Below are 27928 nucleotides of genomic sequence, written 5' to 3' on the forward strand. Positions count from 1 at the left end.
TTATTTTTATTCAAAGAAAGAAGTCCGCAAGCACCAACTTGGAACAAGCTGTGCATCTGGAGTTTTTCCGTGGGTTCGACGTCGGTGGTCCCTGCTGACGCATGAACAGTTCTTCCTGAGCCTGTCTGGGGCTCTCCTCCCCACCTTCCTCCACCGCGAGTCATCTTGGCCTCTCCTGGGCAGAGGTGAGGGAAGAAGGCGAGTCCCTGTGGGTGCTGCGTGGGGTCGGGGCTGTTGCCATGTGGGCTCTGTGGCCTCCCAGGGTGCTCGGTCCAACCTGTCTTCTCGTTGACCCACGTGGGGCCCGGGCATGACTGGACGCGCCCCCAGGCTTCTCCTGGCACTATCTGGGTTCAGGCCGCAGAAAGGGCAGACTGTGGGACTCTGGGCTGGCGCCGCAGAACACGAGCAGCCCCTGTGGGACCAAGGCACGTCCTCAGGCAGCCTGGCCCCTCGGAACCACATTAGCCCTGAGGTGCCTGAGTGGACACCGAGGGGAGGCCCCCCACACTGGCTCTGCAGGCATTGCTGGGGCTGGACCCTGCACCCACCCATCCAGGGCTGCCCTGCACTTCTCCTTTCTGAGGTGTGTGGAACAGGAAGCTGTAATGTGGAGGGAAGTGGACGAGAGTTTCTGCTACATGTAGATTTCTAGTGAGGAACATGCAGCAGATCACTGCTGCAGTCAGGGGCGTTCCCTTCCGTGTCGGGGAGGTCCAGGTGGCTGGCAGGGCGGCCCGTGCCTCTGTTCTCCCTGATTTCCAATCAGTTCCTGAGAAAATGGGTGGCGTCTCCAGCCGCCATTGGGGATTGGCCTGCGATTGTTTCCATGTATCTGTGGAACTGGCCCAACACCCACTGTGGATGCCTGAGCCCGGAGACAGTACTGGACCCTGCATAGTCTCGGTTTTCCATACTTGCATACCAGTGATAAACTTTAATTTGTAAATTAGGCATGGTAAGAGATTACAACAGTAATAATAGAACAGTTGTCTAACAATATACTGTCATAAAAGTCGTGTAAATGGGGTCTTTCTCTCTCAGAATACCTTGTGGTACCGTGCTCACCCTTTGGTGCCTGCCATGAGATGGCAGAGAGGTGAGCGGAGCAGGCATTGTGATGCAGCCTTAAGCTGCCGCTGACCTTGACCAGCAGCCTGGCGACCCAGCCGGCTACTGCGTTCTCCCCGGCGGGTCGCACATACAGCGTGGACATGCTGGACAAGGGGATGGTTCATGGCCCAGGCTGGGGGAGCAGGACGGCCTGAGATTTTATCACTCTACTCAGAACAGCGCACAGTTTAAAACTTATGGATTGTTTGTGAATGGAGTTTTCCGTTCAATGTTTGTGGAGTGCAGTTGACCTAGGGTAATTGAAATCACAGAAAGTGAAACAGATTCAGGGTTGGCTACGGCATTTCTCCTTCCAGCTCTGTCAGCTTTTGCCTGGTGTAATGGGAAGGAAGTCTTTTGGCCGGTGCATTCACATTTAGGATTGTTCTGGCTCCTTGGGGAGCTGACCCCTTCCTTCTCCCTCTCTGATGAGTTCCTCGCTCTGAGTGTGGCTGTCTCTGGTGCTGACATAGCCGCCCAGCTTCCTTTTGGCCAGCGCTTGCCTGGTTCACCTTTTTCCCCTTTTGCTTTCAACTTACCTACCTATATCAGTATATTTGAAGTAAGTTTCTTGTAGATGCAATATAGTTGGGTTAGGATTTTATTTATCTCTTCTGACAACCTCTTCTAATTGGTGTTTTTAGATTATTATGATAATATAATTATCAATGTGTTTTGATTCAGGTCTACCATTTTATTATCTGACTTCTGTTAGATCACTATCTTTTTTTTTTTTTTTTTTTTTTTTTTTGAGACGGAGTCTCGCTCTGTCGCCCGGGCTGGAGTGCAGTGGCCGGATCTCAGCTCACTGCAAGCTCCGCCTCCCGGGTTTACGCCATTCTCCTGCCTTAGCCTCCCAAGTAGCTGGGACTACAGGTGCCCGCCACCTCGCCCGGCTAGTTTTTTTTATATTTTTTAGTAGAGACGGGGTTTCACCGTGTTAGCCAGGATGGTCTCGATCTCCTGACCTCGTGATCCGCCCGTCTCGGCCTCCCAAAGTGCTGGGATTACAGGCTTGAGTCCCCGCGCCCGGCCTAGATCACTATCTTTATCATTGCTTTATTTCCTTTTAGGTTTTTAAAAACATTTTGTAGTCTGTTTTAATTTATTCTAAACTATCTATATGTTATCTATTTTGTTTTGGATAACTTTTTTTAAAGAGTATTTTAATTTTTTTTTTTAAAGAGGCAGGATTTCACTGTGTTGCCCAGGCAGGCTTTGAAATCCTGGGCTCAAGCGATCCTCTCTCCTCAGCCTTCCAGTAGCTGGGATTGCAGCGCCTGGCTGTACAGCTCTCTTCAGTAGTTGCTCTAAGGATTTTGAAGTCCGTGCTTATTAACATTTCACATTCTGCTTAGGATCTAAAAAGTCTGCTTTTCACTACTTCCAGTGGGACATAGAAACCTTACCCCATCCAGGTTTACCCTCTTCCTTTTATGTTACGTTGTCTTGTTTATAGGATTTATACAATTATATACCTAGAAATAGTTTATAATTTACATGTTACGTATTTGTGTAATTTACACTAATGTACACTGGAGGGCCCATTAGACAGTACTTTGATTTTCGCTTTTGACCGCCAAGCACTTTGGAAGAGCTATGGGGTCGTTGTGTGTCCTGCGCCCTCGCTGCTTTCCCTGCCTACTGCCTCTGCTTCGTGGTTCCACCTCCTTCCTATCAGCCTGAACCGCTGGCCTGGCTGGCGTGTTCTCTATTTTCCTCCTCTGCCCACGTCCTGGCTTCGCCTTCCTTCTGGAAGACACATTCCCGCCTTGAGGGAGGATCCCGAGTTGGCACCTCCCCGCTTTAGGCTTAGGCACGTTGTGTTGTGCGTGCCCTGCAGCCTGCCTGGTGCCCCGGGAGAAATCCGCGGCCCTCCCACTGTTGCTCTGCACTCTGCCAGGTGTCATGTTTCTCCTGCTGTTTTCCTTTAAAAAAGATCCGTTTTCCTTTATCTTTAGTTTTCAGCAGTTTGACTGTGATGTGTCAGGGTGTGGATTTCTTGAGTTTGTCTTGTTTGAGATCCATAGAGCTTCTTGAATCTGTAGGCGAAAGACTTTCTCCAAATTCAGGGTGTTTTCTGTCATTTTTTTCAGCTGTTTTTCATCACTGCTTGCTTTCCCCTTTTCCTTTGCCACTCTCATGACACAGATGTTAGACCTTTTCTCTTGTCCCGAAGGTCCCCCAAATTTTTTCAGTCTTTTTTCTCTCTGGTATTCAGATGAGAAAACTTACATTGCTCCATCTTCAAGTTCACCGAATCTTTCCCGATTTTTTTTTTTAAACATTTCAGTAGTGTGTCTTTTAGTTTTGAAATTTCCGTTTGGTTCTTCTTTATATCTTGCTTGTGTTTGCCTGTTGCTGATTTCCATTTTTTCATTCAGTTTGGGAGTGTTAGATTGTTAGAGCCTTTCATGGCACAGTAGTTGCTTTAAAGTCGGGCGGATAATTGCAACACCTGTGTTATTTTGGGATCTGTTGAGTGTCTTTTCCTGTAGGAGCACAGACATTCCTCGTTCTTTGTGTGCTGAGTAATATGGACTGTAAGTGGATGGCTGGATGTTATGATGTGAGATCTGGCTCTTGTTAAAAGCCTAGGAGGATGTTGCTATTTTGATTTGAGTAAGCAAACACCCTGAGGAAACGCGGGTTGTGGGTCTGACTTGCCTTCAGTGGATGGCAGCTCCGTGTCTATTCTGGCTTCACAGCCCCCTGCACGGCCACTTGGACCTGTCCCCCGTGTGCCGCTGGTGGCCGTCTGGCTGTGGTCTGGGGGTTTGGGGTGTGAAGAGGATCAGATCCACACCCCTGCAGCTTGAGGATGGGCTTGAAGCTTGTGAGCAGTTTTGTTGGCTGGCTCTTCTGAGCTGCTTCCTCTCCACACGGCCACAGGGGCTTCCTGGTCCCTGCTTCCCTTCTCCACCCTCAGCCAGTGCACCGGGACCAGCTGCCTGTCCTGCTGTGCGCCTCCACGCCCGCCCCAGTGCTGGAGGAGGGATTTGGGGCTCCTTCTGTTCAGTGCCTCCTCCAAGCCACCTGCAGCTTTCCTTCATAGAATGCCGCTCAGCTGCTCCTGGTCCTATCCCGGGGCAGAGCTGCTCCTGAGTACCCTTGAGACTGAAGCAGAATCAGCAGAAGGCAGATTGCCCCCCCTCCCTGAACCTGGCACTGAAGGTGTGTTTAGACGATGTCTGCCTTCATTTCCGTACCTCTGCTCCAGCTGTGCTGTGGCACTTTCTGTCCCCAGCGGCAGCCCCGTACTCCTTGTAATCTCAGCCTGTCTGTGCAGCTAGACAGCTGGTGTTGGGTGGCTGGGAGCTCGTCTTTTCCATGTCAGGCTCTAGTGTGTTTAGAGGCACCACCTGGGAGGTGGCTGCATTCAGGGAGGGTCTGCTGGGCGGATGTGATGTTGGAGAGGCACTGCCGCTCCGCTCCAGCACTGGGAGGGGGTTGTCAGACCCTCCAGAGAGTCCTCAGCACCAGCAACTCAGGACGGCGGCCCCCGTGGTGGGGAGGGTGGCGGGAACTATGTCCCCCACACTGTGACCCTCCTGGAGGCCAGGAGAGACTGTTTTCAGCGAGTGCGAAAGGAGAAGCTGCACAGGGCCTCCCAGCCCGCTGGCCCGCGTGCCCTGAGAAAGACATGCGACTCCCAAGGACTGATCGTGCCCGCGGCAGCCATCCCCAGTGCCCTTAGGAGAGCGGGAAGGGGTTAGAGGCCTGGGTACCCCACCTCGAAGCTTGTCGGCTGCTCCCCCTCCTCCTCACAGGCCTGGGTACCCCACCTCGAAGTTTGTCGGCTGCCCCCCCCACAGGCCTGTGTACCCCACCTCGAAGCTTGTCGGCTGCCCCTCCTCTCCTCACAGGCCTGGATATCCCACCTCAAAGCTTGTCGGCTGCTCCCCACCACCCTCCTCACAGAACAGGGTCCTTGTGTGTTGTTCCAGCCCAGGATGGCAGCGCAGGTGACTCTGGAGGACGCGCTGTCCAACGTGGACCTCCTGGAGGAGCTGCCCCTGCCCGACCAGCAGCCCTGCATCGAGCCCCCGCCATCCTCGCTGCTCTACCAGGTGGGTGCCCAGCAGCTGCGGGGCGTACAACCTGTGCTCCGACCCCACATGACGGTTTTTCTCTTCCTTTCTTTCAGCCAAATTTCAACACTAACTTTGAAGACAGAAATGCATTTGTTACTGGCATCGCAAGATACATCGAGCAAGCCACCGTCCACTCTAGCATGGTAATGTTCCTGTGCGTCTTCGTCTCTCTCTGCAGGGAAGGGCGCGTGTGAAGGGCAGATATATACTTTTTGGTATTATCCCAATAGACTATGCAGTAAGGAAAAAGAGTAGAAAATGAATGAAATGCCTTATATTTTTAGGATAGTCTTTGTTTTTCTTAGTATAAAAACAATACATGCTCTTTCTGAAAATTCAGTGTCTCTGGCCCAGAGAAAACCTTTGTCAGCGTTTCGAGGGCACCCCTGCCCTGTTATGCTCTTTCCCTCGCCAGATCGGCACCCACGTACACCAGGTATGCGCGCATATGAGGTTCAGATTTATAAATGAACTGCATTGTTATTATAGTTCTGCTTTTTTTTTTTTGAGACAGTCTTGTGCTGCCACCAAGGCTGGAGTGCAGTGGCGTGATCTTGGTTCACTGAAACCTCTGCCTCCCAGGTTCAAGCAGTTCTTGTGCCTCAGCCTCCCGAGTAGCTGGAACTACTGGTGCCCACCACCACGCCCAGCTAATTTTTGTATTTTTAGTATACAAAAATGTTGGCCGGGCTGGTCTCGAACTCCTGACCTCAGATGATCTGCCCACCTCAGCCTCCCAAAGTGCTGGGATCATAGGCATGAGCCATCACACCCAGCTAGTTCTGCATTTTAATGATCTCATGAACATTTTTTCTTTTCTTTTTTTTTTTTTTTTTGAGATAGGGTCTGACTCAGGTTGCCCAGGCTAGAGTGCAGTGGCGTGATTAGGGCTCACTGCAGCCTCAACCTCCCGGGCTCACGCAGTCTTTCCACCTCAGCCTCCTGAGTAGCTGGGACTACAGTCATACACCACCACTCCCAGCTACTTTTTTGTATTTTTTGTAAAAGCAGGTCTCACTATGTTGCCTAGGCTGGTCTCGAATTCCTGGACTCAAGGAATCTGCCCACCCAGCCTCCCAAAGTACTGGGGTTACAGGCCTGAGCCACTGCGCCTGGACAAGAATATTTTCATGCCATGAAAATGTGCTAGAGAAAGCAATCCTTAATGGCTATATACACCATTTCGTAAATGTCCACAATTCAACTATTTTTGCACATTTATTTCATTTCTTCTTTTATGTCATATAATAAAAAAAAAAAAAAAAATGCTGTAGGCTGGGCGCAGTGGCTCACATCTGTAATCCCAGCATTTTGGGAGGCCATGGTGGGCAGATCACCCAAGGTCAGGAGTTCAAGACCAGTCTGGCCAGCGTGGTGAAACCCTGTCTCTACTGAAAACAAAAAATACAAAAACTAACTGGGCATGGTGGTGCATGCCTGTAATCCCAGCTACTCAGGAGGCTGAGGCAAGAGAATTGCTTGAACCCAGGAGGTGGAGGTTGCAGTGAGCTGAAATCGCATCACTGCACTCCAGTCTGCGTGACAGAGCAAGACTCGTCTCAAAAAAAAAAAAAAGCTGTGATGAACATCTTTCTAAATATAGGCTAGATTTAAGAGCATCTATTTGATTTTTACCAAAGGAAATGATGTTAAAGAGTAGAAAGCAAAAGCAGTTTTATAGCAGCGATGACAGTCCTCTTCCCATGGACTCTCTACCTAGATTTTAAGTGCTAAAAATCTAACTATTCCTCCTGCACACCTGGGGCAGCCCTGCCTCTAGTCCTCTCTGGGACTGGGAGGCCCTGTGAGCCGGTGAGGAGGGAGGCCATGGGGATCCTGTGTGTGCTCACACTGGGCAGGGCGTCTGCCCTGAGCCCTTCCTCTATGCTCCCCACTGCAGGTCTCATGGCCAGCGATTGTTTCGGGCTGGGTGGAGCCAAGGTGTAATGCCTGTGGCACACCTCAGAGATGCCTGCATGTCACGGACACCCCTCTCGCCTGCAGAAGCCCTGGGGTGTTTTGGGTGGTCATTGTGGCCCCCAGCGCGGCACCTCAGCGTTACTAGCTTCTCGGCAGCTCTCTCTTGGCACACAGGCCACAGTGCTTAGGATAGTTCATGGTGCTTTGTCTAGATTTTAGCAACTGGCATCTGCTTTTCATGCTAGTTCCCCCTCCTGCCTCTGATTTGCCCTGTGTTCCATTGCAGAACGAGATGCTGGAGGAGGGCCAAGAATATGCTGTCATGCTGTACACCTGGAGGAGCTGCTCCCGGGCCATCCCACAGGTGCCCCGCTCGCCTGTCTCTTCCCTCCCCACACCCTGCCAGGCCCCACCCCGCCCCGCCCCTGCAATGCCTGGCCCACTCTCCTCCCAGGTCTCACCCCACAGCAGGGTGGGATTACCAGCTCTAGGGGCCCAGCGGCTGCTTCTGGCTGGATCGAAGCCTCTTAGGTCATCCTTGTTTCTTTATTCCAGGTGAAATGTAACGAGCAGCCTAACAGAGTGGAAATTTACGAGAAAACCGTGGAGGTTCTGGAGCCTGAGGTCACAAAACTGATGAATTTTATGTACTTCCAGGTAAAATGGCAAAATCCCTATCTTGGGGGTGTAACACTGAGGGGTGGGTTGCTGACACCTTCCTACCCATCGCCGTCACTGTGAACACCCTGAACAGAGTGCCTGCAAATTAAAGCAACCAGTTTCTGAGACAAAACGGACCAAGCCTTTGACAGTCTAAAGTTTCTCACGCCCTTTCGGAATCAATGCTCCTTTTGTGGTTCTCAGAATTCTCTCAGAGTGATTTCGTGTTTCCTTCACGGAGCCTGCTTTTTGTCAGTTTCCAGTACACTGCTTTGACTTTCTGCCAGTTTGTACTTTCTTTTTTGAGACAGAGTCTTGCTCTGTCGCCCAGGCTGGAGTACAATGGTGCAATCTTGGCTGACTGCAACCACCGCCTCCCAGGTTCAAGTGATTCTCCTGCCTCAGCCTCCCAAGTAGCTGGGATTACAGGCGCCCGCCACCATGCCTGGCTAATTTTTGTATTTTTAGTGGAGACAGGGTTTCACCATGTTGGCCAGGCTGGTCTTGAACTCCTGACCTCAGGTGATCCGCCCATCTTGGCCTCCCAAAGTGCTGGGATTACAGGCGTGAGCCACCGCACCTGGTCAGTTTGTGCTTTTGATTCATCTGGTCTTTCAGGTATTTTCTTGCTGTTAGCCTCAGCCTGACTGTCCATTCCTGATGGTCCTCGCCGTGGCCTTGATTAGGCAAGAAGCAGCCACATGAAAGGGGCCTGCTGCTTTTTAAAGAAGTATTTTGGAAACATCCAGATTTTTTATGATGATGTCCATTACCAGAGGGAGGAGATGGAACTAACTAGGAGATTAATTTTCATTTTACCTTGAAAGTTACCAAGAGGAAAAAAATCTCTCCCACTTTTCACTTCTGAAAGTTAGAACGTCTGAATTTTACAGACGTTTTCTTGGAGCATTTTGCTCAGTAATTTTGCTGGAATAATCAGCAAGATGTTGTTCCTTTAGTGATGTAGTTGGTAAAGTGCAAAACAAGTAATGATGTTGCCGAGCAGGCCGTGGGAGCTGCTTTCAGGAGGGGCTCTGGCTGCCCACATTGTAAACACCTGGGCCCGAAGCCTCACGGGGCAGATCTTTTCTCATCAAGGAGCAGTGACTGCAGGTGCTTGAAGCAGGGACATGGGCTTGGCTTCTCACTGACCTGCAGCTTTCTGCCCTCCTGCTTCCTCTGCACAGAGAAACGCCATTGAGCGTTTCTGCGGGGAGGTGAGGCGCCTGTGCCACGCCGAGAGGAGGAAGGACTTTGTGTCAGAAGCCTACCTGATCACACTGGGCAAGTTCATTAACATGTTCGCTGTGCTGGACGAGCTGAAGAACATGAAGTGCAGTGTGAAGAACGACCACTCCGCATACAAGAGGTGAGCACCGGCCCCGTGCGCCACGGGCCTTCCCGAGAGCGCGCAGCTCAGTGGCCTGCGTTGTGCGTAGCAGGTGTGTGTCTGTGTGTGCTGAAGTCGTCACTGCTGGTAGGCAGCGGCTACTTCTCAGTGTCAGGGCTGTGGGAGCACCTGCTCTGAGGGATAAAGTGAGGGGAGCCAGCAGGTAAGTGCATATCGTGGCTTTGCAAAGCTAGAGCAGACTCTTAGTGCCCTGGCTGTCCTCAGATGTCACGGAGGACCTTCGCGCCCCTGGGAAGACAGACGTGCACAAGATGTAGGCCTAGCTCACAGAGCACAGGCATCTGGCTCAGGGAGCATCTTGGCAAGGGGCAGGTGGCCTCTGCAGCCCACCTTGGGCATTGGGGCTGCAGTCCTCGGTGCCAGTCTCTCGCCGGTGGGGGTCCCCGGCACCGGAGCACCATCCAGCAACGTGCAGATGTAGCCCATGCACAGTCACAGGGTGTCTTGGGGTCACACTGCGCTTCCAGGTCCTCTCCCTGGCGGTTTTCTTTTTGGATGTAGAGAGCTTCTGGAGAAGCTAGCCTCTGGAGAGACTGGCAGGAGGAGTGGAAGAGGCGGGCATGGCCCGGTGTGTGCTTCCAGAGGATTGTGGGGTGGTGGGTGGCAGACAGGCGTTTGGGGACACACAGTGCTGTCTCCTGATGCTCTGCTTCGTTCGTGCCCGGTGCTTTTGAAGACATGTTTTGCTGGAATGAGACATGCTAATTTCAATTTCCTCTAGTAAGTAAGGCATCTTAGCTCTAAAATTAAATTCGAAGAGACCTTACTTTGCATCTGAATGTGCTCTAGTTATGTTGCATTTTAAATCATACAACTGTTGTTATGTCTTTATAAAAAGAAAAAACCCCACTTGGGACAAAACAAGGCAGCAGTAGGAGTCGAGCTAGGTCAGGCAGAATTTAAGCCTCATTCATGTGAAATAAGGCAGTGTTCCATTTATCACCGAAAATCGTCAGCTCTGCACAGAAGCCTAGATCTTCAGAACTAGAGAAGGGTCTCGGGAGTGGACTGTGAGCCCCTCTTGGGGCGGAAGTCTGAATGGTCCCTGTTTGATGACAGCATCTGTGGGATTCCAGCATCGAGGCTCACCGGTCGCAGTGGCGTCCTGGTCCCAGCCGCACAACCCAGTTGCTGTGTGATTTTAAGCAGCCTTCTCAGCCACCGCCGTTTTGGCTTTGTCAGGGAATTGGGGAGGTGGCCAGCATCAGTGGTTTTCAACATTTAAAAGTATTTAAAAGTTGTGGGTTGTTTTTTTTTTTTTTTTCCTTTTAGCACCAGCACCTTTATTCTAAAGCCTAGTCTGTAAAACAGTTTGCAGATGGGGCTGCTGTGTGCAAAGCTGGGGGAAGGAGGGTTTCCCCTCCCGCAGCCCCTTCCCCAGTGTCTTCACCACCTCCAGGTTCCCCTGAGCACCAGAGAGTGGGCCTGGGCCAGCTCCGTAGCTCTTCCTGTTGCCTCTTCCTCTGACCTCTGTCTGGGACCCCTGTTGGTTCACCCTCCCAGACCATCACCCCCATCCCTCCCAAGACCCCCGCCACACACACACACACACCTAGCTCTTTTGGCACCTGCTGGTAGCTACTAGTATAACCTCTTCTAAGTGCCAATGCCAAGATAACTCGTATGGTTATGGTGAGGCTTGAGGAAAATAGAAAACAATATCCTTGACCGTTTCCTTAGTCTCCTCACCTGCCGCCTCAGCAGCTACTCAAATCAATAAAGCAAATGTGGCCAGGTGCGATGGCTCACACCTGTAATCTCAGCACCTTGAGAGGCTGAGGCAGAAGGATCACTTGAGCCCAGGAATTTGAGACTAGCCTGGGTCACATAGCAAGACCCCATCTCTAAAAAAACAAAAGCAAAAAAAACTAGCTGGGTGTGGTGGTGTGAACCTGTGGTCCCAGCTACTGGGGAGGCTGAGGCTGGAGAATCACTTGAGCCCAGGAGATCGAGGCTGCAGTGAGCTGTGATTGTACCACTATACTCCAGCCTGGGTGACAGAGTGAGACCCTTTGTCTATTTAAAAAAAAAAAAAGAAACATGTTTTGTTGTTGTTGTTTGCTTGTTTTGAGGCAGAGTCTCACTGGCCCAGGCTGGAGTGTGGTGGCACAATCTCGGCTCGCTGCAACCTCTGCCTCTCCTGGATTCAAGCAGTTCTCCTGCCTCAGCCTCCCGAGTAGTTGGGATTACAGGTGTGAGCCACCACACCTGGCTAATTTTTGTATTTTTAGTAGAGATGGGGTTTCACCATGTTGGCCAGGCTGGTGTTGAACTCCTGACCTCAAGTGATCCACCTGCCTCCGCCTCCCAAAATGCTGGGAATACTGGCATAAGCCACCATATCCAGCCCGGAAACATGTTTAAAAAGCTAAGGAATGTTACTGTATCAGTTAATATTAGGTTTAACTGTATGCAATTGTTAGAACCCAGTGAAGTAACAGTGGCTTTGAAAAGATTGCAGTTTATTTCTCGGTCTCCTGAAAAGTCGTGAATTAGGTGGTCTGCAGCTGATTGTAGGCTCTCCGGCGTTCAGGACTCAAGGCTCCTGTTGGCCTGCTGCTCTGCTTCAGGTGTTGCCTCCTGGTTCTAGATGGTTGCTTAAGCTCCAGCTGTCATTTCTGCATTCCAGTCAGCAGGCAGAAAGGAAAGATGGGCACCATGCTCCCTTATGAGTAAACTTTGGAGTGCCTGTCAGTGTCTTGCATTATGTCTCATGACCCCAGTCCTTGGTCACGTGACCACAGCCAGCTGCAGGGTAGGCGAGGCACACGGAATGTGTGAGGCTCCCTGGAACGTGTGTTCCACGGAAATGTGGGGCTCGTTCCTAAGGGGGAAGGGGAGGAAGTGAATGTTGGGGTAGGTCATCAGTCTTTGCCATGGTGACTTTTAAAGCTAAAGCCCCAAGGCTCTGGGTTGCACAGACCTATGCTTGTGTGGGCCGTTTCCACTGAACTTTCTTGGGGGACAGTCCTAGATAATGGGAATCCTCACACCCCACCTTCACCCTGCTCTGCCAGACCTCGCGGGCTCAGCATGGCCTTGCGGTATTGTATGTTGGGCCTCACTGTACGAGTGTAGCTACCAATTGGTGGCAGGCCAGGGCTCTGTCTCAGGACTTTGGGTACCAGTGGTCCCTGAGGTGGCCTGGGGAGGTGTGGTCCAGAGGGTTCCCGGCAGACAACCTCAGCAGTGCTGGCCGTTTTCATGGCAGGGCTTGTGGGAGTCACGGAGATGGCAGTGGCCCTTCTTAGACTCAGGGTCCAGCAGCCCTGTGCCCCCTAGATGAGGTGGGCATCCACCAGTGAAGGGCAGAGACCAGGGTGCAGGGACCCTGCAGGAAGCCCGTCGGCTGTGACCAGAAGGGTGGAGAGCTGTCCCCAGCTGTGCAAGACACGTCTAAGTTGGCAGAAGACTGACCTGGAGTGCAGGGCCGGAGACGCCTGAAAAGGCTGCAGTCATTGCCGGCGTCTGAGATTGACCCACATTTCTGCAGATGACTGTAGAGGAAAGGGATCCCACTCGAACCAGGCTTTTATTTTTTTATTTTTTTACGTGGCACATTGGTGCATTTTGGGATGAATTCTTCTTGTTTTCAAAGGGCTGCTCAGTTTTTACGTAAAATGGCAGATCCACAGTCCATCCAGGAATCGCAGAATCTGTCCATGTTCCTGGCCAATCACAACAAGATCACACAGGTAAGGCTGGTGTTTGCACACTCGGGTGGATGGGCCCAGCCGCTGGCCGGGTGCCAGGCCCGTGCGTGAGTCTCTTGCTCTGTGTTTCAGTCTCTGCAGCAGCAGCTCGAAGTGATTTCTGGCTACGAAGAGCTCCTGGCAGACATCGTGAACCTGTGTGTGGATTACTACGAGAACAGGATGTATTTGACGCCCAGTGAGAAACACATGCTTCTCAAAGTACGTGTGCGGGGACGCCAGCCTGTGGCACTGCCAGGGGACAGCCTTACTCTTGTCGATAGGCTGTGCTTTATCTAGAATCCTTTTGACAGCTGTGTCTTACTTGCACGTTGTCTTGTGTGTGAACAGCGTTCTGCCCTTGCACACAGCCTGCACAACAGGCTTTCAGCACACCCCACGAGTGTCACACACTGACCCTGGGAGAAGGTGCTGGCCAGGATGTCTGGCTCAAGGAGTCCATCAGCATTAAGCTGCTTTTTGTTTTATTTTTGAGGCAGGGTGTTGCTCTTGCCCAGCCTGGAGTGCAGTGGCATGATCACAGCTCACTGTAGCCTCAACCTCCTGGGCTCAAGTGATCCTCCCACCTTGGCCTCCAAAGTAGCTGGGACTACAGGTGGGCACCACCACACCTGGCTAATCTTTAAATTTTTTGTAGAGGGAGAAAATTGCCATGTTGTACAGGCTATTCTCAAACTCCTGGGCTGAAGTGACCCTCCTGCCTCAGCCTCCCAAAGCTCTGTGAATACAAGCTTGAGCCACTGTGCCCAGCCTTTTTTTTTTTCTTGAGACAGGGTCTTGCTCTGTCACCCAGGCTGGAGTACAGTGATGCAGACACAGCTCACTGTAGCCTCGACCTCCTGGGCTCAAGTGATCTTTCTGCCTCAGGCTCCTGAGTAACTGGGGCCACAGGCACTTGCACCAATGCCCAGCTAAGTTTTTGAATTTTTGTAGATATGAGATCTCACTTTGCTGCCCAGACTGGCCTTGAACTCCTGGGCTCAAGCAATCTTCTTGGCTTGTCCCCCCGCAAAGTGCTGGGATTATAGGCCTAAGCCACCACGCCCAGCCTTTAAGCTGCTTTGTGACAGAAGTTATCCAAGATTCTACTTGGCAAGCATGTGATTCCTGGGACTCGGATACCTTGTGTCACCATAATTAAAGTAGCCTTTTGTTGGTTCACCATATTCTTTATTATTCTGTTCAAATGGGGACGGTTTCCATCTGTGTTTCTCACGGGAAAGGTGGTCGGCAGCTCCGCTGCTCCCTTTGCTCTGCTCTCCGCCTCTGCAGGATGGCCTTGGGGGACCCTTTGCTGGGTGTCCCACCAGCTCAGCCCCCGGCCTCCTCCTGAGTAGGAGAGCACTGGGAGGCACTCAGGGCTGAAGGAGCCCTGTCCATGGAGCGCTTTGTGACAGCAGAAACTTTGTGTCTGCACCAGCTGGTGTGGGAGCCGTGGCCACCAGGTCCTGTGGAGCACTGGAGTGTGCAGGTGGCTAGTCCACATTCAGAATTTTTAGTTTGTGACCAGGCACGGTGGCTCATGCCTGTAATCCTAGCACTTTGGGAGTTGAAGTGGGTGGATCACTTGAGGTCAAGAGTTCTACACCAGCCTGACCAACATGGTGAAACCCCATCTCTATTGAAAGTACAAAAACCATTAGCCAGGCGTGGTGGTCATGGGCGCCTGTAATCCCAGCTACTTGGGAGGCTGAGGCAGGAGAATCACTTGAACCTGGGAGGCAGAGGTTGCAGTGAGCTGAGATGGCACCACTGCACTCCGGCCTGGGTGACAGAGTGGGACTCTGTCTCAAAAAAAAAAAAAGGAATTTTTAGTTTGCATACACCGAAACGTAACTGGTTACATGTGACTGCATATTGGACATTACTTTTAATGACAGAAAAACCGCAATTACTTTTACACCAACTTAGTAGCCCTAGAATAGCCCTACTGCTTGTGTGAGTTTAGGGTAGAGGATTTGTTTTTTCCGCTTTTAGCAACTGACCTGGAAGCCCAGCCCCCCTTTGTAGCAGTTTCACTGAGGATAAAATGATGCATTTCAAGCACCAGACAAGCAGCCGAAAGATAGATCTTTGTGATATATTTCAAATTGTGCCTTTGAAATCGTCAGCTGTAACAGTGTAAGTCCTTACGGGTAATTAAATTTGCAGTTGTGAGCTTTATTGCATCATTCATTTTGTGGCTTTTCAGGTCATGGGATTTGGTCTGTACCTGATGGATGGGAGTGTCAGTAACATCTATAAGTTAGATGCCAAGAAAAGAATAAACTTGTCCAAAATTGACAAGTACTTCAAGGTGAGTTACGTGGTTTTAGATCAGTGTTTTCATTGATTTGTGTGCAGTGTGAATTTTGGGGAAGTGAGCCCCTGTGTGACCGTGATCTATATCAGGAAATGCTGGGGCTGGGTGGAGTCTGGGCCACGCACGTTCTCGTGTCTGCAGAGGCGACCCCGCTTTCTCTTTCCTTCTGCCCGGTGCTGGTTTTGCCTGGGTGGAGCTTTATACAGATGGAATTGTGCTATTTTACTCTTCTGTGTCCGGCTGCTGTCACCAGCTTCTTGTTTGTTAGGTGCATCCTGGAGGAAGCCCATAGCTATAGCTCATAGCGTTCGCTTGTGGTGTAGTTTTCTACCTTATGACTACACCATAACTTGACCCGTTCCGATGTTGGCGGGCTCTTGGGTGTTCCCAGGTTTTGGCGAGTCCAAACAGTGCAGCTCTGGTCGACTCTACTCTGTTAGGTGCATACCCAGGAGAGGGACCGGAGGTCACAGGGCGTATCTGTTTTCAGTGTTAGTAGTTATCTATGGCCTGATGACTTTCCAGCATAGCTGTCCTGATCTGCATTCCCATCAGCAGTGAGAGAACGCTCTGGGGGTGCCACATCCTTGTCAGTACTTAGCACTGTCTCTTTTGGGGTTGGGGGACATCCTGAGGATGCGTACATCATTGGGATTGTAATGGCTAGTGTTTCATTGTAGTTTAGTTCATGTTTCCTTAATGGCTTTCCATGTTCTTAGCACATTCCCTTTGTGATGTGCCACTTCAAGTCTTCTGCTCTTTTTTCCCTGTTGATTTATACTTCTTTATGTATTCTGGATACATGTCCCTTGCTGGGCACAAGTGAGTTTTTTTGCTTGTTTTGTTTTGTTTTTGAGACAGGCTCTTGCTCTGTCATCCAGGCTGGAGTGTAGCAGGCCCTGGTGATTCCTCCCACCTCAGCCTCTCAAGTCGCTGGGACTACAGGCACTTGCCATCACACCTGGCTAGTTTTTAAACTTTTAGTGGCAACGAGGTCTCCCTCTGTTGCCCAGGCTGGTCTCGAACTCCTGGCCTCAAGCAGTCCTCCAGTCCTAGCCTCTCAAAGTGCTGAGATTAACGGGCCTGAGCCACTGCACCTGGCCTTACGTTTTAATGTACATGTATTCTCCCCTAAGAGGCTTACCCTTTCACTTTTTCCCAGCTTTATTGAGGTGTAATTGACAAATAAAAATTGTATATGTTTATGGTGTACAGTGTGATGTTTTGATACACATACACATAGTGAAATGATGAATTCAAGCTAATAACATGTCCATCACCTCACACATCATTTTTTTGTTTTGTGATGAGAACACTTAAGATCTACTCTTTTAGCAGATTTTAAGAATGCAGTGCGTTGTTATTAAGCATAGCTCCCGTGCCATAGGTGAGGTCTTCAGCACTTACCGACGCTGCGGAACTGAAACTTTACCAGTATGTTCCCTTCCTCCCCCGCCTCCAGTAGCCTTTTCGTGTTCTCGATGGTGTCATTTGCTGAACAGAAGTTCATAATTTTAGTGTAGTCCCACATACGAGTCTTTTCATTAATGTCCACCTAAATCAGTCTTTGTAGCCATCCAGCTCATGGGATGTTTCTGCTGTGTTAGCTTCTAGAAGCATCCTGTGTCCTTTTTCATGTAGACCTAATCCCCCCGGAACTGACTTCTGCACGTGGTAGGAGGTAGGGATTTCGCGTCCTTGGATCTTTCTCAGTATGGCTCCCCAGTTGGGCCTGCCCGTTTGTTGCAAAGCGCATTGTTCTGCAGTGCTGCTCCTCAGGTCATGTGGCTCTGTCCTGGTTCTCTGTCCTGTCCGCAAGCCTCCGTCCCTGCTCCAGGGCCACACTGCCTTAATTGCTGTAGCTTTCTAAGAGGACTCCTAATCCGGAAGGGTGTGTCTTCCAGTTTTGTCCTTCAAGATAGTCTCAGATATCATCCCTTCACCTTTGGAAATGCATTTTAGAATTTGTTTCCTGATTTACACACACTATCCCCACAAAGCCATTTTTATTCTTATGGAATATTGACTGGGATTGATTATAGATCCGTTTTGAGAGAACGGACATTTAAAACATTTGAAGCCTTCCTAGGCACAAACATGATCTATTTCTCTATTTATTGAGAACTTTTTCTAGAATTTTTGGGGTAGTACTTTTTTTTTTTTTTTTTTTTGAGACGGAGTCTCACTCTGTTGCCCAGGCTGGAGTGCAGTGGTGCGAACTCGGCTCACTGCAACCTCCACCTCCCGGGTTCACGCCATTCTCCTGCCTCAGCCTCCCGAGTAACTGGGACTACAGGTGCCGCCACCACACCCGGCTATTTTTTTTTGTATTTTTTAGTAGAGATGGGGTTTCACGTGTTAGCCAGGATGGTCTTGATCTCCTGACCTCATGATCCGCCCGCCTCGGCCTCCCAAAGTGCTGGGATTCCAGGTGTGAGCCACCGCGCCTGGCCTGGGGTAGTACTTTTGTTTAGAGGTCTTGCACATTTTTTGTTAGATTCACTCATGCATATTTTTTTTGGATGCTATTGCAAAGTATTTCTCTTTAAGTTTTTGTATTCTAATTATTGCTAGTATATAGAAATGCAGTTCCCTGGGCACGGTGGCTTATGCCTGTAATCCCAGCACTTTGGGAGGCCAAGGCAGGTGGATCATGAGGTCAAGATATCAAGACCATCCTGGCCAAGATGATGAAACCCTGTCTCTACTAAAAATACAAAAAAAATTAGCTGTGCATGGTGGTGCTCGCCTATAGTCCCAGCTCCTCGGGAGGCTGAGGCAGGATAATTACTTGAATCCTAGAGGTGGAGGTTGCAGTGACCCGAGATTGTGCCACTGCACTGCAGCCTGGCGACAGAGTGAGACTCTGTCTCAAAAAAAATAAAAATAAAAAATAAAAAAAGAAATACAGTTGATTTTTTTTTTTTAATGACTGTGGATCTAGCAACTTGGTAGGTTAATTTTAACATTTGAATAGTTTTTATAGATGTTGGTTTTTAAATTGTATTTTGTTTCTCTCAAAGCAAATGTAGACGTTGCTTAGAGTTTTTTTGTAGTAAATCATTTGCAGAGGTAGCATTCAAACCGAAGTAATTATTAGCATTAGTCAGTTTCCTTGTGCTTATGTATTTGGTGACTAAACATACATAATGACCCTATTTTTTTTTTGTTCTTTGAATACAGCAGCTCCAGGTGGTTCCGCTATTTGGGGACATGCAAATAGAACTGGCAAGATACATCAAGACCAGCGCCCACTATGAGGAAAATAAATCTCGGTAGGAGGAAAGAAAAGCTGCCTGGTTTGAGCTTTCTGCAGTGTCCTCATTGTGCGGTTTTCTTCAAACATCGTGCTTATTTGTCTAGAGATAACACTGTTAACATTCTCAGCCTGGAACGGAATGTCCAGTATCGTAGCCTTTACCACATGTGGCTAGTTACATTTAAGTTTATTGAAAAATACAATTGAAATTTTAATTTCCTTATGGCAGCCACTTTTGAAATGTTCAATAGTTAGTAGCTACTGTGTTGGACAGCGCAGATACAGAACATTTTCATCATCCTAGGGTTTCCTGTTGGACAGTGCTGGGGGATAGTCTTTATGTTTAAAAAGGTTGTCTTACAAAAAAAAGAGGGTGAGGTGTGGTGGTTCACGCCTATAATCCCAGCACTTTGGGAGGCCGAGGTGGATGGATCTCTTGAACTCAGGAGTTTGAGACCAGCCTGGGCAACAAGTGAGACCTCGTCTTTATGAAAAAATACACAAGTTAGCCGGGCATGGTGGCACAGGCTTGTAGTCCCAGTTACTCGGGAGGCTGAGGTGGGAGGATCACTTGAGTAGTCTGAGAGGTGGAGGTTGCAGTGAACCGAGATTGCACCACTGCAGTCCAGCCTGGGCAACAGAGCAAGACCCTGCCTCAAAGTAAAAAAGAAGAAACTGACGGTGTGTCAGCTGTGTGGCCCTAAATCCTAAACTGTGTGTCATCTTACTCTGTGGAGAACTATAAAGATTCTCAGCACAGTTGCAGATGCTGGCAGACACTCCTCCCCACTGCAGACTCGGCAGAGCCACCAGAGCCTAGAGGGAGGAGGCTTTCACTGACTTGCCAAGCACTGTGCCCGTAGCCAACCTGCAGTCACCATTCAGCCATGATTTTGACAAAGTTGCAGCTCAGTCTCAGGGGCAAGAAACCTTTTCAGTAAAGGACAGACAGGAAATACTTTAGGCTTTACAGGCCACAGGTGGTCTCCATCAGATAATTCTGTGTTGTTTTTTTAACAACCCTTTAAAAATGTAAAAGCCATCTGGCTCTGGCGCCAAACCAGGCATCCGGAGCTGCCCCAGTGCCGCGACCTGCCGGCGCCACTGCAGGTAACGCGGGTGCCTTCTCTCCTCGCAGATGGACATGCACATCCTCCGGCAGCAGCCCTCAGTACAACATCTGCGAGCAGATGATCCAGATCCGCGAGGACCACATGCGCTTCATTTCGGAGCTGGCGCGCTACAGCAACAGCGAGGTGGGCCTGCGACCAGAGCCACATGGGCACCCGAGGGTCGCCTGTGTGCGTTTGCACCCAGATCTGAGGTTTAATTGCTTTGAAAAACAGTTTACTACCAGATACAATCATACGTCACATAATGACAGGGACAGGTTCTGACGTGTCGTTAGGCAGTTTCGTCACTGTGGGAACGTCATCGTGTCCTCGTGCTAGTCTGGATGGTACAGCCTGCAGCACACCTGGGCCGCAGGGCACAGCCCGTGGCTCCTGGGCCGCACACCCATGGAGCACGCTGCTATGCTGAAGACTTTGGGTAGTTATAACACAGTGGTACGTATTTGCGTATCTAAATCTATCTAAACATAGAAAAGGTACAGTGAAAAGATGGTGTTATAATCTTATGGGACCACCATTCTGTATGCTGTCATTGATCAAATGTGGTACATGACTGTACTTCAAAAGCACCCATTATAATTGACAAGGTGGTGAAATTAGTGTTGTCTCTGTTCAGCTGTACAAAAAGCATCTTTTTTTTTTTTTTTTTTTTTTTTTTTTTCAGAAAAACATAGGGATCCCAAGAGAAAGGACAGAGACCAGATAATTAATTGATTAAATGGCATTTCCTAGTCTAGTACTGTGATTCCAGCAGCTCGAAAGATGGTTGGACAAGGGAGGACACTGGGAAAAGACAGGGTGATTCTGACCCGGGGCCCCTTTAAGTCTAGAAAGAAAGAAGTCCTGAGGCCAGAGGTGAGCAGGAACCTCTGGGTGGCTGTCAGGAGATATCCCAGGGGCACTGGGTGCATGTGTCCAGGAGGTGGGCCTGGAGTTGGGCGCAGAGGACAGGTGCTTTCTCTTTAGTTCCTTCCAGCTTTGCAGCTGGGTTTGCCACATCGGCATTTTGGTCACTCTCATTCTCCTCACCCAGGTTTGCTCCGAGCCAGCGCTGCTGGCATGTCTGTGCTGCAGATTGCCGGCAGGGACTGTGGGGTTTTAGGGCATATACCCAGGCTGCTTTGCAGATCTGGTTAGTCCCTCAAGGGCCTCAGGAGGACCATTAACCTTAGCAGGGACAACTCTGGGGATGTTGGCCCCACCCACTGCAGGATGATGAGCACCCGTGTCCCCCACCCACCATGGCTACCAATCATCATGTAACCAAACTGACTGACAAAGAACCCAGTAGTCCAGATATCTTGGGGTACCTGCTGCTTCTAACACAGACCACTGGCAAGTGTTTGGATATGTTAGACAAGGAGGCTGTTCTGGGTGAGTCAGTGAGTGGTGAGCAAGTAGGAGGCCTAGGACATTACTGTGCACTGCTGTGGCCTTTATGAACACTGTGTGCTTAGGCTGTGCTAAAGTTTTTTTTTGTTTTTTTTTTTTTTTTTGAGATGGAGTCTTGCTCTGTCGCCCAAGCTGGAGTGCAGTGGCGTGATCTCGGCTCACTGCAAGCTCCGCCTCCCAGGTTCACGCCATTCTCCTGCTTCAGCCTCCCGAGTAGCTGGGCCTACAGGCGCCCGCCACCATGCCCAGCTAATTTTTGTATTTGTAGTAGAGACGGGGTGTCACCGTGTTGGCCAGGATGGTCTCCATCTCCTGACCTCGTGATCTGCCCGCCTCGGCCTCCCAAAGTGCTGGGATTACAGGCGTGAGCCACGGTGCCCAGCCTGTGCTAAATTTTTAAAAAGGCTTTTTTTTTCTTTAATAATGAATTAGCCTTAGCTTACTGTAACTTTTTTACTTTATAAACTTTTTACTTTTAAAAAGAGTTTTTGGCTTTTGTAATAACACTTTGCTTAAAACACAAACACATTGTATACCTGTGCAAAAATTTTTTTTTTTTTTTTTTGAGACGGAGTCTGGCTCTTGTCACCCAGGCTGGAGTGCAGCGACCAGATCTCAGCTCACTGCAAGCTTCGCCTCCCGGGTTCACGCCGTTCTCCTGCCTCAGCCTCCCGAGTAGCTGGGACTACAGGCGCCTGCCACCTCACCCGGCTAGTTTTTTGTATTTTTTTCTAGTAGAGACGGGGTTTCACCGTGTTAGCCAGGATGGTCTCGATCTCCTGACCTCGTGATCCGCCCATCTCGGCCTCCCAAAGTGCTGAGATTACAGGCTTGAGCCACCGCGCCCGGCCTAAAAATATTTTCTTTATATCCTTATTCTATAAATAAATTTTCTACTAAGAAGTTTTTGTTTTTTCCCTTTTGAGCTTTTTCGTTAAAAACAAAGACCTAAATACACACAGTAGCCTAGGCCTACACAGGGTCAGGATCATCAAGACATCACTAGGCAGTAGGAATTTTTCCACTGCATTATAATTTTACGGGACCACTATCATGTATGTGATCTTGTTGACTGGAGCATCCTTAGGTGGCATCTGAGTGTAATTGGTTCTCTGGCATTGTCTAAGGTAACAAATCAGTTTTTTTCTGAGTACAGTTTTTTTTGTTTTTTTGTGTTTTTTTTTTTTGGTGAGATGAGGGTCTTGCTCTGTCACCCAGGCTGGAGCCCAGTGGCGCAATCTCGGCTTACTGCAAGCTCCGCCTCCTGGGTTCATGCCATTCTCCTGCCTCAGCCTCCCGAGTAGCTGGGTCTAGAGGCGCCTGCCACAACGCCCAGCTAATTTTTTTTGGTATTTTTTTAGTAGAGAGGGGGTTTCACTGTGTTAGCCAGGATGGTCTTGATCTCCTGACCTCGTGATCCACCCGTCCCATCTCAGCCTCTCAAAGTGCTGGGATTACAGGCGTGAGCCACTGCACCCAGCCTCTGAGTACAATTTTAAGGTGATTCCACTTTAGGTTTGTTGATTTTCTTTTTTTCTGAAAGCTGAACATCCTGGTGAATGACGCCAGTGTAATTTGATTTATGTCATTATTAATTATTATATGTCATTATTAATCTAGTTGTTTTTGTTTGTTTTTTTGAGACGGAGTCTCTCTCTGTTGCCTGGGCTGGCGTGCAATGGTGTGATCTTGGCTCATTGCAACCTCCGCCTCCCGGATTCAAGCGATTCTCCTGCCTCAGCCTCCCAAGTAGCTGGGACTACAGGTGCACGCCACCACGCTTAGCTAATTTTTGTATTTTTAGTAGAGATGGGATTTCACCATGTTGGCCAGGATGGTCACCATCTCTTGACCTTGTGATTCGCCCACCTCAGCCTCCCAGAATGCTGGGATTACAGGCGTGAGCCACCATGCCCAGCCATGATCTAGTCTTAAAAGAGTGATGCCAGTACTACTAATTACAGTGACTAGAAATTGCTTTAGGATTTGTTTTGCAGGTGATTTTGTCCTTGAGCTTCTCACTCAGAGGATTTTTTTTGTTGTTGTTGAAATGGAGTTTCGCTCTTGTTGCCCAGGCTGGAGTGCAATGGCATGATCTCAGCTCACTGCAATCTCTGCCTCCCGGGTTCCAGCAATTCTCCTGCCTCAGCCTCCAGAGTAGCTGAGATTACAGGCATGTGCCACCATGCCCAGCTAATTTTTTGTATTTTTAGTGGAGGTGGGGTTTCACTGTGTTGGCCAGGATGATCTTGAACTCCTGACCTCAGGCAATCCACCTGCCCCAGCCTCCCTAAGTGCTGGGATTACAGGCGTGAGCCATTGCACCCGGCCCCTCACTCAGAGGATTTTAAGTCACACCATGGTGTTTCGAGTTGCTCAGGGTGGGGCCTCTCAGTGGTCATGCTGTGGACTCCATGCAGGTTCCCGCCATTGTTTTATTTTGCTTTTCACTTTTAGGGATTGCATTTCCCATCTCATTTAATTCTGTGTCCTAATTATATAAAATATTTCTGTGGTTCTAATATCACATCTATAAAAAGGTATATTCAAAGAAGCTTGCCTTCTCCACGCTGTCCCTTCTTCCCCATAGGTCACGTTTTTAAATTTAGGGGGTTATTTGATAGAAGCAAACCCACGTGACTTCTGTGTTGCCCTTCCCCAGCCTAGTGGAAGTGCGCCAAGCCCACGCGTGTTACAGCCCCGCGCCCGGCCCGTGGTTCCCCGGGCGGTGGCGGTGGCAGCGGCCTGTCCCTTGCTCTGTGCTCTGCAGCACACCCGTGGCCACCTTTTTCCTGGGAGGAGGGTCCAGCACCCACGGCATTTTTTATTTTCACGGGTGTGACTTCGGGGTGGATTCTCAGGGTGGATCCCCGGGGTGGGGGGGCTGGGTAGAGGGGGGGCGCGGGTTTCTCACGGGGCCGTGCCCGCCTTGTGCAGGTGGTCACGGGCTCCGGCCGCCAGGAGGCCCAGAAGACGGACGCGGAGTACCGGAAGCTCTTCGACCTGGCACTGCAGGGCCTGCAGCTGCTGTCGCAGTGGAGCGCGCACGTGATGGAAGTGGTAGGCCCCGCCCCGCCCCCAGCTCCCTGCCAAAGCTGCCTCGGGCACTTGATTCAAATTAACTTGGTCTTTGGGCTTTTTATTTTTGTCCCCAGACAAGAACATCTACCAGTAGAAATGTTTCCAAGATTATTTTAAGTACATTTCATTTATGTGTGTTATAAGTAAAGGGCCTCATTTCTAAAAAAAATCTTGATAGAATTAAATTTCTACCATTGTGATGGTCTTTAAGTCTCTCTTTTTTTGAGACAGCGTCTCACCCTGTCGCTTAGGCTGGAGTCCGGTGGTGCAAAGATACGTCACTACAGCGTTGACCCCCCCACCCCAAGCGATGCCTCTGCCTCAGCCTCCCCAGCGCTGGGACCACAGGTGTGCACCAGGACGCCTGGCTACTTTTTTTTTTTTTTTTTTGAGATGGAGTTTCGCTCTTGTTGCCCAGGCTGGAGTGCAATGGCGCGATCCCGGCCCACTGCAACCTCTGCCTCCCAGGTTCAAGTGATTCTTCTGCCGCAGCCTCCCCAGTAGCTAGGATTACAGGCGCCCACCACCACTCCTGGCTAATTTTTTTGTATTTTTAGTAGAGACGGTATTTTACCATGTTGGCCACACTGTTCTCGAACTCCTGACCTCAGGTGATCCACCCAGCTCAGTCTCCCAAAGTGCTAGGATTACAGGCTTGAGCCATGACGCCCGGCCTAGTTTTCTGTTTGTTTTTTGTACAGACAAGGTCTCACCATGTTGGCCAGGCTGGTCTCAAACTCACCCTCAAGCCATCTGCCTGCCTGGGCCTTCCAAAGTGCTGGATTACAGGTGTGAGCCACTGTACCTGGCCAATTCTCATTTTTTCATTTAAATTTTATTTTGCTTTAAATATTTACTTGTATTGATGCATAATAGGGGTACATAGTTTCAGGATACATGTAATAATTTAATATAGTCATATAATTTGTAAAGATCTGATTGGTGTGCTTGGGATGTCCATCGCCATAAATATTTGTCCCTATGCCAGAAAAATTCGAGTTCTTCTCTATCTATTCTGAAATGTACCATAAATTATTTTAATTAATAGTCACCCTAACTGATCTAACACTAGATCTTATTTCTAATATCAAACTGTCTATTTGTACCCATTAATGTTGCTTCATCCCCCGCGTTTTTAAGATAACGTTTTCTCTTTGGAGCTCCAGCCATCAGTGTCTCAATATCTTTTGTTGAACATTAGTAAATTATTTCTGGTGCCATATAAAGATTTGGATGCCTGTAATTCATAGAAGATTTTCCCTTTTGTGATTTGTTTTGATCACATAAAAATTATCAAATTGGAAGAGTACATGATCATTTGAAAGGCAGAATCTTTACTTATTATTTTACTTTCTGTAGAGATGAGGCCTCACTTTATTGCTCAGGCTGATCTTAACGGCTCAAGGGATCCTCCCACCTTGGCCTCCCAAAGTGCTGGGGTCATAGGCATGAGCCACCATGCCTGGCCCAGAATCCTTTTTAAAATGATGATGAAATGCCTAGAGTCTTAGATACTCGGCACTCACTATCCAGGCCGTTTTGCTGGGTAGGTTTTTTAAACGAGAGGTTACAGGACCAGGATCTTTTGCCTATCTGTGGAGATGGACGGTGTGTGTGTCCTCGCGTGTGACTTTTCAGAATGCAGCAAAGGTTCGAAGGCTGGCCTTCTGGCTTTGGCCACCATCGTGTGAGTCAGACCAGACGCCAGGCATTTTGCGTGCAGTATGGAACACCTCTGCTCTTTTGGCCCCTGTAGTATTCCTGGAAGCTTGTGCACCCCACCGACAAGTACTCCAACAAGGACTGCCCGGACAGCGCGGAGGAGTACGAGCGCGCCACGCGCTACAACTACACCAGTGAGGAGAAGTTCGCCCTGGTGGAGGTGAGGACTTTTGGCCGCTCGCGCCTCCTCGTGTCGCTCTGACCTCACACTGTCTTCTCTGACAAAAGCAAAAACATGAACCAACTGCCTGTTTCCTCGTTGCTTCTGTGCGGGCACCCCTTTCCGTCTGGCAGAGTAGTCAGAGTAGAGTGCGTTAGGGGCGCAGTGGTCATCGGTCCTGGGTCTGCACCGACGCTCCCCGTGTGCGGGTCTGGACGCCTGGACCTGCATCTGGATGGACAGCAGTGTCGGGTGTGGGGAGGGGAGGTGAAAGAGATGTGGCCCTGCTGAGAGAGAAGAGCTGCCTTGCTCTCCTGTGAGGCTGGCGCTGCACTCCCCTCGTGAGCCTTTCCAGGGGCAGCTCTTCATTCCAGCATCAACCGGTATCTTTTCTTTCATAGCTGTGCTTTTCCTGTGCTGTTTGAGAAATCTTTGCATACTCTCAGGCCCTGAAGGTATTCTGCAGTGCTTTCTGGATACTTCACTCTGCTTTCACACTGAGATGCGAATTTCACCTGAAGTTAATTTTTGAAACAATTGCGTCCACCCCGCACGCTGCCACCTTTGTAGCCGGCCACATGACGAGGCACGTCTGTTTCTGCTCGCTCTAACCCAGCGTCAGTTGCTGTCTGTTTCCCAGTACCACCCTGTGACTTTGTAGTCATCTACCCTGTCCGGGAACGCACGTCTTTTCTGTCTTCTAGACTTCCTTGGCTATTCTTCCCCACTGTAGTTTCATATTCATTTTAGAATCAGCTTTTCCTATCCCACAGTGAAGATTTTAATCAGGAGATGAACAGTCCTGTGGATCGTGACAGGAGAACTGACAGTCTCATACAGTCGGCCCTCTGTGTTCTAGGGTTCCACCTCCGTGGATTCAACCAACCTTGGGTGAAAAATATTCAGAAAGAAAAAATAACAACAGTAAAAAGTAATAAAAATGTTAAAAACTGCAGTATAATAACTATTTATATAGCGTTTACATTGTGTTAGGGATTTAGGTAATCTAGAGATGATTTAAAGCATACTAGACGATGTGCCTAGGTTACATGCAAATACTACACCGTTTTATCGAGTTGTTTTTTGGGTTTTTTTTTTTTTTTTTTTTTGAGACAGGGTTTTGCTCTGTCGCCCACACTGGAGTGGAGTGGCATGATCTTAGCTCACTGTTTTAGCCTCTGCCTCCCGGACTCAAGCAATCCTACCACCTCAGCCTCCTGGTTAGCTGAAACTACAAGTGCATGCTACCATGCCTGGCTAATTTTTATGTTTTTGGTAGAGACGGGGTGTTGCCAAGTTGCCCAGGCTTGTCTAAAACTCCTGAGGTCAAGCAGTCCACCCACCTCAGCCTCCTAAAGTGCTGGGATTGCAGGTGTGAGCCACTGTGCCCAGCCAAAATTTTCTAGTTTTTTGACATAAGGTTTTTCGTAGTAAATTCTCATCTTATTTTGGTAGAAGCTTTTCTTGTTTCACATAACCATACAGTTCACCCATTTGAAGTGTAAAATTCAGTGCTTTTAGCACATTCACAGAGTTTTACAATCACAGTCAAATTTAGAACAAAAAGAAATGCCAGCCCATTATCAGTCACCCTTCATTCTTCCCTCCCTCAACCCTATGCAGCCACCACCCTGCTTTCTGACCCCGTAGATTTGCCTCTTTTGGGCATTTCATATGAGTAGGTCATACCCTGTGTGGCCCTTTGTGACTGGCTGCTTCCTTCATTTGGCATAATTTTCTTTTTTTTTTTTTTTTTTCTTTTTTTTTTGAGATGGAGTCTTGCTCTGTCACCCAGGCTGGAGTGCTGTGGTGCCATCTCAGCTCACTGCAAGCTCTGGTTGCCGGGTTCACACCATTCTTCTGCCTCAGCCTCCCAAGAAGCTGGGGCTACAGGCTCCCGCTACCCCACGCCTGGCTAATTTTTTGTATTTTCTTTTCAGTGGAGACAGGGTTTCACCATGTTAGCCA

The 27928-nt window shown here is 49.3% G+C and overlaps 1 protein-coding gene across 6 annotated transcripts in view; it reads left to right on the forward strand.

Moving 5' to 3' along the window:
* The window catches only part of CYFIP1 (cytoplasmic FMR1 interacting protein 1), a 110520-nt gene that overhangs the window by 25076 nt on the left and 57516 nt on the right, over nucleotides 1-27928 (forward strand). For 2 of the 6 annotated variants that reach the window (XM_030930318.1, XM_030930316.1), the window contains exons 2-14: nucleotides 17-185; nucleotides 5061-5183; nucleotides 5261-5350; nucleotides 7414-7491; nucleotides 7683-7784; nucleotides 8975-9156; nucleotides 12797-12893; nucleotides 12984-13112; nucleotides 15103-15207; nucleotides 18397-18488; nucleotides 19611-19728; nucleotides 23935-24057; nucleotides 25835-25960. In XM_030930318.1, coding sequence (XP_030786178.1) covers nucleotides 5067-5183; nucleotides 5261-5350; nucleotides 7414-7491; nucleotides 7683-7784; nucleotides 8975-9156; nucleotides 12797-12893; nucleotides 12984-13112; nucleotides 15103-15207; nucleotides 18397-18488; nucleotides 19611-19728; nucleotides 23935-24057; nucleotides 25835-25960 — 1359 coding nt within the window. In that variant the 5' untranslated portion in view covers nucleotides 17-185; nucleotides 5061-5066. Of the gene's footprint in view, nucleotides 1-16; nucleotides 186-4979; nucleotides 5184-5260; nucleotides 5351-7413; nucleotides 7492-7682; nucleotides 7785-8974; nucleotides 9157-12796; nucleotides 12894-12983; nucleotides 13113-15102; nucleotides 15208-18396; nucleotides 18489-19610; nucleotides 19729-23934; nucleotides 24058-25834; nucleotides 25961-27928 lie in introns of all 6 variants that reach the window. The other 4 variants (XM_030930317.1, XM_030930319.1, XM_030930320.1 and 1 more) reach the window with 4 other exon arrangements.

The sequence above is a fragment of the Rhinopithecus roxellana genome, chromosome 5, assembly GCF_007565055.1.
Source record: "Rhinopithecus roxellana isolate Shanxi Qingling chromosome 5, ASM756505v1, whole genome shotgun sequence".
Classification (NCBI taxonomy): Eukaryota; Metazoa; Chordata; class Mammalia; order Primates; family Cercopithecidae; genus Rhinopithecus; species Rhinopithecus roxellana.